This window comes from Lepeophtheirus salmonis, chromosome 1 (assembly GCF_016086655.4).
Source record: "Lepeophtheirus salmonis chromosome 1, UVic_Lsal_1.4, whole genome shotgun sequence".
In the NCBI taxonomy this organism is placed as follows: domain Eukaryota; kingdom Metazoa; phylum Arthropoda; class Copepoda; order Siphonostomatoida; family Caligidae; genus Lepeophtheirus; species Lepeophtheirus salmonis.
The window spans coordinates 8,759,173-8,771,835 of record NC_052131.2 but is presented as its reverse complement, the minus strand read 5'-3'; the positions used below and the strand labels follow the sequence as shown (position 1 = coordinate 8,771,835).

General features: G+C 30.8%; 1 protein-coding gene across 2 annotated transcripts; it reads right to left on the bottom strand.

The window, feature by feature from the left end:
* Positions 1-3,398: 3,398 nt before the first annotated feature.
* On the bottom strand, positions 3,399-7,426 carry LOC121116388 (probable RNA-binding protein 46). Of its 2 annotated transcripts, none has more exons than XM_040710653.2 (10): positions 7,203-7,426; positions 6,994-7,088; positions 6,845-6,887; positions 6,398-6,691; positions 6,123-6,347; positions 5,640-5,870; positions 5,265-5,545; positions 5,148-5,203; positions 4,537-4,779; positions 3,399-4,481 (listed from the first exon to the last, which is right to left on the bottom strand). In XM_040710653.2, exons 1-10 carry the CDS (start codon positions 7,305-7,307, stop codon positions 4,318-4,320), a joined length of 1,737 nt encoding a protein of 578 aa, XP_040566587.1. In that variant the 5' UTR covers positions 7,308-7,426; the 3' UTR covers positions 3,399-4,317. The 2 variants fall into 2 exon arrangements, with proteins under 2 accessions (XP_040566587.1, XP_040566578.1); XM_040710644.2 differs by having other exon boundaries at positions 5,103-5,203; positions 7,203-7,390.
* Between the last annotated feature and the right edge of the window lie 5,237 nt (positions 7,427-12,663).

Genomic DNA, 12,663 nt, shown 5'->3' with positions numbered 1-12,663 from the left:
AATGAACAAAAAAAAAGAACACACGCAACAACTGTTTCTCCTTTTCTAATTGTTAAATGTAATTTTTTCATTAAATATATTACGACTCTACTAATAAAATATGCCATATTTAAATCAGAGATACAAAAAGAACGAACAGCTTCATCGATGATTAATTCCTTATTTTCGTCGGATAAAAGATTCAAAAAGTATATGGAACATGTTAAGAACTTGTAAAGTACTATTAAAAAGACATCCATGTGAATCATGCATGATTTTAAATTATTGGTTATGCCTAGAGCATAAAGGCCTTATAACAGTAAATATAATTATTCACTTAAGTTATAAAGAAGAGTGTCGTTTTTCATCATTTTTCACGCTAAAATGGAAATATATCTCGTTCAAAACAAGATACACTATCAACAAAAACACTTTTACATACGTTTTATTAATTATACTTTTAATTTAGGGATGTTTTAAGGGTAAAAAATGACTCTGAACGGTAATAATACCGATTTACTATAATCCCAGATATTTCAGAATTCATATTACTGAGAGAAAAACTTATATCAGTTTTGGATTCTGCACTCATAGATAAATTCGATTATTGTCTTCCATTTATTTGTACGAAATTCCCCCACCCCCTAGATATTCCCCTGTATTATTAGAATCAGAAAATATATAACAAAATGGGAAGGCCTTTTGAAAAAATTTAATTAAAAGGCTTGGCCAAAAATTGTGATTCAAAAAATCAAATTAAACGTCGTTGGATAAATATTACCAAAATTGACAAAATCACAAAAAAAGTCATTTCAAATTAGTCAGAAATTTGAAATAAATATTCAATGCCCCCCAAAGAAAAATCTTAGCCTCTAGTTCCTAAGCTTCCCTTTGTTGAATTTATCAAACCAAAAACGAATATGTGATACGTCTACATAAAAATAATGTTGAACACAAATAAAGAAAAGGAGTATGACCTAAATATTTTTTTAACTTCAAATATACATACTGACACGCCATTTCATGGGTATATTTGTATCAATTGTAGGTATATTATTCAAATTAGTAGGACGAGTCCAAGAATTTTAGCAATAGTTAACATAGGGGTGATAAAATTCAACTAGTAAAAAGCAAGCTTGTACAAATGCCAGGTTTTACTACTCTAAAATACTTTTTTGAGTAGAAAATAAATAATGGCTATTGAAGAAAAATTGTCCACTACCGAGCTATTTCGCAGACAAATCCCTAAAAAACTTCAATGTAAGCAAATGCAGAAGGCTTTCTTCAGTAAGGAGTACTTACGTTTTAACTAGTTATTAAGTTTGTCTTGAAGAATCTATAATCAGAGAGATCTCCCATCTAGCCTAAGTTTTTAAGCGGGCCTGAGATTGGGAATAAGAAAAATCAATTTTTTATTTGATAAAAAGTATACTGCTTTCTCTATAGCTTATCTTAACTTTGTACAAACGATAATATATATTTAGATTTGCAGGCACCAAGGAAATTGATTATATGCTTAAAAATATGGGTGAGTTTATAAAATAAAATAAAGAAAGTGAACCCAGATACCATAAAAGAACCGCAGTCTCATGATAAACACGTCCAACAAACCAATGTTTAAAGACCTTCAACATCTAATAAGAAGAGATTTTCACCCATTAATGATAATACAATCATCAATCATCCGAAAATAATAATATGACTTCCTATGCAGCATGTGCAAGGATAGAAGAGAAAAGTAAAAGATAAGATAAATGAGACTCTGGTTGATATGAATTAACTTAGTAGCTCTATATCTGAAGCTTCTCAGCCACTTGTGAAAGTGTTTAACTCTTTATTTAATAAAAAATGGAAATTATTTCGAGAAAATGGACAAAATTTTGATCTTGATACACCACCTCACCCAAGGAATCTGAGACATGTCGACGATTTGAAAAAAAAAACCAAGAGTCTTGCTATGATAGCATATAATAGAATCCGCGTCTGAATCTGATTCAATAATAACTCATTCCAAAAACAATACAAAAAAAGGGTGTTGGGAAGTTTTCTGTTGCATGCATACACATTGGTCAAAATCTAGATTTTTCTTTGCATTTGATAAGAGTATCTCAAGCTTGTCTGGTACTTACACCAAATATGGGTTCAGTTCAGCCACTAATAGAAGATTATTCATGATTTAGAGATATTAATTTGGAAGTGATCAAAAATATTGATGACACTCCTGCCACTAATAGTTCCGTGGATAAAATGTGCGGACAGGTGGATTATCGCCTTCTCAAGCTTAAACAACTTGAAGCTTTAAGTCGAAGCCTGATACTCCAAAGTTAATCGAGAGATCTGATGTATCATTTAGAAATGTTTATGAGAAGACAAATAAGATACAAGAGCTGAAAATGACATTGAGTGAAAAAATGATGGAATGCTCAAAAATGGTGCGACGAAAAAAGAAGCCTTAATAATTTTAAAAAAAGTCAAAAAGACTAATACTTTTAGAAAAATCAAGGTTAATAGAAATATTTATATTAACGTTGAGAAAAATTGTTGGTCAAATATATGTTTGCATGCAGTATAGTAAGAAACATTTAAAAAAGAATATAAATAAATTGTGAATAGAAGTTTCATTTGACATAGAATCTTTGAAATTCCTAGCCAAAACTGAACCTTTTTCAGAATACAAATGATTGCCCGCTAAGAAAAGGAGAGAAAGACTACTGAGGAACACCTTATTGCACTTAAAACATTATTGGAGGAAAGCACACCATTGAACAATTTAGAAATTCTACGAAGAAAATATATCAGCTATAAATAGTAAGCATCTTATCTATTTCATGTATGAACCCATTTTATAAATAACAATTTTCTAATACTAGAAATTATTTTTAAAAGTTACACACATAGAATATAAAATGAATTTATGTTAATTACATATTTATAGATTGTTAATTTAATGCTTAAGATACTTTAAGTTTATAAGGTACGCATAATATAGATTTGAAGAAAACAGCAAAATTTGCCTATATTTTCTTTAGAAACACGTAGGGGCAAAATTTAATGTAAACATTAAGTGATATACATTTTTGTCAAGGGGTTTTCAAGTGTATCAATCTAGTACTGGTACAGAATGATTATCGAGAACTTTTCAAAAAACTTAAGTTGTCACCAAACCCTACTATACTTTATTAGTTTTAATAGAATTGTAAGATTCAGTTATCTTTCCTTCGTTATGACTATCAACTATGGCCACTCTAAGATGTCACTTTTGATGCCATACAACAGGCTAATAAGAATAATTTGTAGATAGAGATGGACCGTAATTCGTCAAATAATATATATACAGTCCATTCAATTTTGAGGATAATCATTAGCTCTTACTTTTGCGCTGAGGAGCTAAATGTAATTGATAAAAAAACACGGGTTAATTAGATTATAAAAAAATACAATTTCTTTTATTCATAACGTCGCTAAGAAACAGAAAACAAATATAGTACACATAGAACGTATCAAGATTAATAATAGTATATATATATAAGAATATAATTAAGATATTTATAGTAATATTTCTGTTTCCATCAAACATTCTTAAGATAGCAGGTCAAAACTGATTTAAAATAATTTTTTAGACATATTAATGAGGTTGTAGAAAATTATCATAAATATTTATGTTCGATTTCAAACATGAGGAGCCTGTATATATAATTATCATTTCTACTAGTCAAACAAATATATTACAGTAGAAAGGTCATCGGGGAGGGAGGGTAGGGTCAGGAGAATACCCAACTCAACATTTAATACTCCAAAACAATAATAAGGAATGTTTTTGAAGTTGATATCAGTAACAATTGGTAGATGTATATAATATATATTCACACTTAACAAAAAAAAAAAAGCAAGTTATCCATTTATTTAATTTAACAATTATTTAAGAAAATATACCAATCGATAATAGAGTGCTAGTATTTGATATCTCAACCATTTCATATTACAAAATACGATTGCAAATGGACAGGAAAAAATTAAATTTAATGACATTCCATAGATTTGGAGGGGTGGGAGGGTGGAAGCTAACTTCGTTTTAAATGACAATAAAACCCTAAAATTCACGTTGAGTTCCAAATAATTGACCCTCCCGAAAGATAATTATAAAAATACAATTTAAGAACTATGTGTCTACAAAAGAAAAAAATACAAAAATATTATCCCCAAGTGGGTACTTCAACAGGATCTAAACAACAGTATAAAAAAATATTCATAAATAACATAAGGGTTGGAAAATAATTAACATTAAAATAGGGAATTTACATAAGTGCTGCGCAAAAATACAGCTATGCGCATAATAGATTAATTTAAAGACATTTGATACATAGAAAGAGATAATGGGTCAATTCCATGAGCAGAAGGGAGTGTCATGACCGAATTGTACGGAGGCGGTGCCGAATATCTACCCAAAAATGGTGGATATGGATGAAACCCATAAGCGTAAGGGTAGAGTCCGCCGTTTTGAGCTAAACATGAAAAAATGAACCAGAGTTGATAAACGTAATTCTCAAAAACACTTACATAAACCAGAGTATCTTAAGTATTGCTCGGAACTAGATTTATGGATAGGTCGATCAAGATAGCAACTACTACCATTTGTGTTTAAATCGTACATTTGATTAAAAAAATCCGTTCGTGAGCCTAGGTCAGCAAAAGAACCTGGGCTTAAGCGATCAATAGATGATACATCTTTATTTCGTAGTGAAGGTCTAGCGTTGAGCATTTTCATGACAAGTGATCTTGGGGGTGTGGTTCCTGGAGCACCTATAATATAAAGGAGAAATATAATAAACTTTAGATCCAGCAACTATGCAATTGAAATTAAAAAGAAGCACAGGATGAAATGAAAGTAAAAGTAATTCATCCCAAAAGTTAAATAGCAGAAGACAGAAAAACACAAGCATAGGACAACACCAATCACATTTAAAGACTTATGAAAATTTATGCCTCACTGAACTATCAATCAGCCTTATAAGGATTTAAAAAAAGAAATATCAATTAATTATGAATATGTATTATCTAATTAGTACATTAAGCTCCCGGACATAACACAGGACAGGACATTCTATGTCGTGTTTTTCCTCTACCTAAACCTCTAATTCCAGCTGCCCCTCTTTTTCGAGGTGTTATACCTCTAAAGGGGTTGAATTCATTCAGACTTGAAATAGAGGAAATTCCATCAGATAAGCTGAAAATGAAAGATCAGAATCAGAAAAATTATCGGAATAGTATTATATTTCGAATATTACCTTCCAGTCGAGAAAATTTTAGTCAATTCTTTGCGAGTATTGTAGATGTCCTTGTCCACAGGCTTGGCCCATGTGACATCTAAAAGACAGCCATCAACAAATAAATGTTGAGCTTTGCTCAAGGCTATCTCTGCAGATTCGCGGTTAATGAAGTGAATGAATGCAAAATCCTTTGACTTTTTCACACGCTCCAGCTTACCACCCCCCAATTTTTCGAAGAGTTGACCAATTTTAGATTCCGATGTTAAAGGTGAAAGATTACGCACAAATAAAACTTGAACCTAAAACAAGACATTATTTACATATATAATCAAAGCCAGACAAAATTTGTTGACATGAAACAAAATTAAAGTTACATTTTAAAGGAATACTCACCTTGTTCATAACTTCTTGTTCAACCTCAACTTCAGGTTGGGCCCAATCCACTTTTTCAATTTCATGATCCAATATAAATATTCGGCCTGGCACAAGTTTACGACGAGCAAGAGCCGCGGCTCGGTGATTTTCGTATTCTACAAAAGCATAAGATCGGCTCTTGCTTTTATCGGTTTGACATGGATAAATTATTACATCGGTGACACCGGCCGTTTTTTTCTCAAGATCCGCCTAAATAAGAAAAATAGTTGTTAATCTTCATCCGATATAGATTCAGTATGGTAAATTATCAGTTTAGAAAGGTATTTGAGAGAAGTACCATCCGAAGTAATTTAAAATCCCAATATGATGAGACATGTCATTAGAGATTAAAGTATTTTGAAAACACAAGATAATGGATTCAACCTGTCTACCTCTTATGCCATTCCATCGTAATTTAAAAAAAGAAGGTGAAATAGAAATAAAGGCCATTCAATCACTTACTTTAATTTCTTCAACGGATCTATCCTTAGGTAGTCCAGATATCCAAAGTTTTCTATTGTCAACTGATTTACATACACCGATATGTTTACCAGGTCTTATCTCATAATTATTAAGTTTCTTAATGGCCATTCTTGCTTCGGAATGATTGGTATATTTAACAAACAAGTATCCACGATTAGAGCCCGAGAAATCCATCATCAGTCGTAATTCATAGATCGTTCCAACCTATAACTCAAATGGATTAAGTTTCCAACTCTGATTCCCACACTACTCACGGAAGAGAAAAGGGGAACCAGCTCATTCTCAAAGCAGTCTCTCGGAACTTTGCCTACAAATATTTCAGCTCCCTTCTCAGGCGGAGGTCCAGTCCAATCTGGAGGTGGACTCCCGTAAATCCTTTGCCCATTTCGTTGAACTATATCATATTTAGTAGTTGCCGTTAAGCTGTTGATTTCAACATTGATGTCATTTGATGAACGTGGAGAGTCCATTAGATAATTTCGTTCTGGGGACTTGTTCCTTAGGTAGGACATGCTACACGGCTTGTGGATGTGATTCTCAGTCAGGACCTAAGGCAAGCAAGAGAATTAGGCAAATTGAAATGACTCCTTTCAATACACTAGCAACACTGTGGGAGACTCAATCCGATCCACCACAAAACAAGTCAGATAAAGGCAACTCGGTTAAACTCTCCCAGAGATAAGTGTACAAGACTCTCTTACCTCTGTCGACTCCTCCATTTTGGATGTGAACAAGGAATTGTAACTGCAATCAAGAGAAATGAAAAGAGACTGTGAGTGCTGTGAAGGCAAACAAGAGCAGCAAAGTGCGATAACAACTAACGATTTCCGGAGTCCGATAACTCACTTACTTGAATAAGGAAAAGTCTTCCTTAGGGGAAAGGTCCAGGGACGACACTGAGGAAGAGGAGGATGAAGAGACGCCGCCAACACCCACCCCTCCACCCTACAAACAAAGAAAAGAAACGCGATTCAATCATTAGTTCACACTCCAATTCTTATCAGTTACTTAGTTCAAACTTATTTCATATCTCCAATTCAGAATCATTAAATCACTTACTGGAGTTACATCGAAATCCTTTCCTTTCTCTTGTCCATCATCCGGACTTATTGAGTCCCAAATTTGTCGCAAAAGAATCTCCGTACCACTATACATATCGTCCATTCAAGATTTGTCATAACACTAATTATTACAGAAAGCAGAAAATTTAACTATCCCGCCTTGAATGAAGAATCTAGCCGTAGGTCAATGAACGGCTGCTCGGGCTGATCACCTATTCCAGTCCATTAAGTACTTTGCCATATATTTTTTTATTTTCATTGATCCGAAGGCGTCGGTGTCTTGTTAAGTCCATCCAACGTATTAGAATTGACTTCTTATTAACAAGATCTCATAGAATTCATTTCAATACGGAATAATGGGAATGTCTCTAAGCAGACATTTTTTTCAAATACTAAAATCATAATATTATGGGCTATGGTCTTTATAAGGCATTTCATGTACCTCACTTCATCTAGCTAAAAGTAATTTAATGACCATTTTGTTTCATTTTACCTATATGAAAATGTGGAACTTAAAAACTAAATAATAATTTATCTTCTTATATTAATAGATATTCGACCACAACATTAATTGATAAAGAATTTATATCCAAATGTACTTTGTGGTGAGTTATTACATAGCTCCTGCGAGCCGGACATACGTTTCAGTTGGGAGATAAATTTATATTATTAATAGTTATTTTATTCTAAATTCAAATTATACGAATAATATCAACGATAAGTCTTTCTAGAAAAATAAGCCTCCATTTTCCTTTCGATCAGACAGCCCCTAATAAGATGAGCATAAATTGTGTTAAAAAAGGTTGAGTTGTCAATATTTATTTAAACACATATTAATTAAATATCAATATGATCATATTAGATCTCAATCATGTTTTGTTTATTTCTATCCATGTAAATACAGTTCAGTTGATCGATTCAAAAAATGCATTGTGAGCATATGTAATTGCATGAATCAATATGATAATGTGTTAGATAATTATCAATTATAATCATTTGTGTTAAATTAACATTATTAATGTTAATAGATTTTATGTATGAACTTACGGAAGAATAATCATTTAATATATCACAAAACCTCTTAAAATATATTATCCTTGTCTAATAAGGATTTAATTAATTATGTAGCTAACTAGTTAGTATATTAAATATCCTTCATGGATATTATCTAAATTTAATCATATGGTACTTAATTTTTTTAAATTTCCTTTCTTTAATTGAATATAAAAAAATAATTCATAATATGAAAAGTTATTAATTTGTGTTCAATCAAAATATTACTTAATTTACGAATTTTTATGGAGATTCGTAGATTACATTTTAAATTGGTGGTATAAGATCCATTAGTTATAATCAATAGTAATTAGTTAATAGATGGATATTTATCATTTACAAAACCTTTAATTATAAATTAGATTGGAACTTTTTAAACACACCGATTAAATTTAATTTTCCAATTTTAAATTCTATCTAAATAAAATTGAATATTTAAATAATTATGTTTTTTATTTACTAATATCGAAATACAAATTTAATGGATAAATAATACATATTTTGAAAATGATTGTATTGTTCTTTAACTTGGAGATAATTGTATCCAAAAAAAAAAATTGGTAGATTCATTACTGAAACATATGAATTTAGGACTTTTTATGAGGGGGTCAACAGGGGGTGAGCTGGAAGGTCTGTAGTCCCCATAAATTAAAAAAAAAAAAAAATCTTCAATTTTTTTTTAAAATAATTTTCAGTGAATAGCTAAGGAATTTTGTAATTTATTTCCAAAAAATTTAAAATTTGAAATTTTTGTCCTTGTGAACCTATGTTTTTAAAGGTTAAAAGAGAGAAATTATATTAATTTGGTCAATGTAATTTTCTTAATTTTTATACCGCTTTGGAGTGGGTGAGTGTTGGGGTATTCCATAATTAATTATAATATAGTGCCTGTGTATTATATAAATGTATCATTATGAATCTAAAAAAATAATGTTGTTATGGGTCTTTGCTTAAAATGGTGTGCAAAGTATAATATAACATCGATTTCTTCAAATAAACACTTGGGTAAGATCCATAGATTTGAACATGTACATTACATCGATTTGTAATATTTAATATTAATAACTTCTATGGCATAACAATTTGTCATTATTAGTTTGTTTGACTTTCTATTTATAACTTCTATTCAAATTTATAATTAATATTTTTTGTAATAGTTAATTGTTATTTCATTTGTTTTTTTATTTATTTTACTCATACTTTTTGAACTTAATATCACAAATATACGTTATAATAATACTTTCACTCATCAATTTGCTAGTGATCTAATGCTACGGCAAAAGTGTTAGCCATTAGTTTTTGATTACTCATTGTATAACATATAATATAAAAATATGAATGTTCTTTTTATGAGTTTCACCAAGTAAATCAAGTACATCTGCCTGAATTTGATAATTTCGACTACTTTTTATGTAACCACTTGATATTATATCTCCAAAAACATAACTTTAATCAATAGTACTATATGTCTTGCTCCCACATTTTCCTCGCACTCGCTCGATGCCCAACCCATCAAGGTTATATCGTTACGCGTGTATGGCTGATGTTTGACTTCCACTCCGCTTTTTAATATTGACGTAATAGAATATGATTGTTTGCGTGTTTTGTCAAAATAGGTTTGTCTTGCCCAACAGTCGATACGATACATGAAATTGAAAATTCTATCAAGCCCGATTACATAATGGTCTAGCCTTGTATTTCTATTAACCTTGCCCTAACCTATAATATACTCAAGTTTAAAATTCTAACTAAGTGGGTACATACTTAAATTAAGAGTACATGCAAAGAATAGGATGATTATACAATACGGATATAAAATTATATAAAACGGAATTGAACTACACCGAACAAATAAGGACTGGCACAACACTAGCAGTAGGTATTTATTGATCCTATTAATGATGAGTCATACATAGTCCTTCCAATCAGGCCCCAATAGTAATAACCTGATTACTGCACTAAGACATAACATTAACTAAATTTAGTTGCCCATAAATTTTATTTTTCACGAAAGGACGACATTTTGATTTTACATAATAATTTTTTTTATTATTATTAATGGGAATAAAAGTAAATTATTTGAAATTAACATATATTGCCAACATAATAAGCTAATATGATATTTTCCAAAATACGGGATAACCCACAATTTTTATATTGCTTACATTACGTATTATTTAGTTAATAAAAGCTTTTGTATTCAGAAAGTACTTTATATATATAGTCTGGAGTAGGATAAAATGAAATTAAAACATAAAAGGTTGTTCATAAAACCGTTAGATTCGACACGGAAAGTACTTTTATTGTGATACCTTCATAAGAAACATTCATTAAAACGCAAAATGAAAAACGAAGAAAAATCAAACAAAGGAAATAATCACCTAATCTTCCAGTTCCATCAGTAAAATTAAAATGAATTGATAGGATCTAAATATAGTAATTGCTGTAAGAATGGCCTTGAATTTCAGAACTACTAAATCTTAACATCAAGTACGATCTTCCGTAGTTGAGTAGAGCAAAAAGATATGGCAATTGATAGTGTCAATGTATAGTGTGTAATTAAAATGTCTGATCAGGGCAGTTACTTTACCACATTAAAAAGTTCAAATGTCCACAGTAATATTAAACGTAAATACATAGGTTAGGTGGGGATCATGAGTGTATTTTAGGGTTGTACGGCATTTTAACCCCTATACAAGGAGTTTTAAATTAAGTTTACATTTATTTATGATTTATTAATTGTTATTATAATAATTTATAGTAAATATAATAATAAATGTATAATTTAAGATACAATTGAATGGTCAATATGTACCAGAGCTGGGAACTTGGACTCAAGGCTTGCCTCTCGACTTGGAGTTAAGTCCATATTTTGAAGATAATAACACAATCAAAGACTCGAGACTTGACTTAGACTCTATAGTTACGTCTTGCAGCTGGTATATTGTGCTCTCAAGAAGAGCATTAACACTTTGCATCCCTTATTTTAGTATTGGACATGTAATGAGCTTTAATGAAATCTGAGGATTCAATGAAAATATTCAAGGACTTGCACATTACTTGATATTTAACGTGGACTTACTGTAGAGTTTGTCTGGGGGTAGGAGCCTCGTTCCTGTATTTTTGGGTCATAATTCTTCTGTTTCAAAAAATATAAAATTTTCTTTTAAATACTTAAATGTACTTAACTATGGGCTATAAAGCTGTATAAGTTTAACCAATTTTTTTTTTACTTTTTTGGGCCAATAAATTTTTTAAATAATATTAACGGAAAAAATTAAACAAATTCAAATTTAGAGAAACAAATTAAGTAGAATATACACTCATTCAATACATAAAAAATATTTAATATATTATTTTAGTTTTTGGCTCGCCCGTGACTTGGATCAAATGACCTCTTCTTTAAATTAATCTATTTTCACGAAAGATGTAACGTGAGATCACGTGGGCTGTGTAGGGGGTGGGCTGTATCTTCCCTCTCCCTTTCCCAATCGGGGATTTCTGTCGTTACCCATAAAAGTTTCTCGGCTTATTGCAATAATTTAAATGGAAAAATATGAAGGATAAATGTTCTTCAGTCTTTTTTTTCTAAAATGGTCATTTCCTTAAATTAAGGTACGACCCAAAAAATATAACTATAATTTTCTGAAAAAGTTTTGGGTCTCTTCCAAAATAAATTAGCCCAAAATAAAAAAACTGTGGACGCCCCTAGATCAAACAGCGTTAGTACAAGTAAAATGAAATTAATATAATATGAATGCCAATGTCAACATTATATCTATATCCAGTGTGCCTCAAAAGTTGCTTATATAGTCCTTCAAATTGATAGTACTTCATTCTTTCCACACTGTTCGGACTCGACGGATTTACTTGTTTCTTCCGATTAAAATATTGTTTTTTTCCTCGATATAAAGTAATACGTGGGAAATTCTTCATAACTCATTTCTATTAATAAAATAAAGTTGTATTCTTGGCTATTTATAATAACTCTTACTTCCTTGAATTTAAAAGGATACACAACTCATTAAATGGCGAAAACAAGTGCTTAAATGGTCACAACAACGGGAGTAGTCGCTTTGGATGGTTCGCAACTAGTTTGTCTGACATTAGTTTCTTCACTTAAAGCCTTGGGTATGATAATTAGGTTTCCAATATTACATAGTCAATAAATATTACTTTTTTTATCAATTAAGGATTAGCTATGGTTGATAAGCCCCAAGAAATGGTGTTCAGAAAACTCATAAAAGGCAAAAACAACTGCTTAAATGGTCACAACAACGGGGATAGTTACACTGGGTGTAGCATTATAATTAGTAATTGTGCGTATCCTTCATGATAATAGTATGTTGTTATATAAGCATAAATAACGGGGAAAATATCTTTTTTGATGCTCTTAATAAGGAATA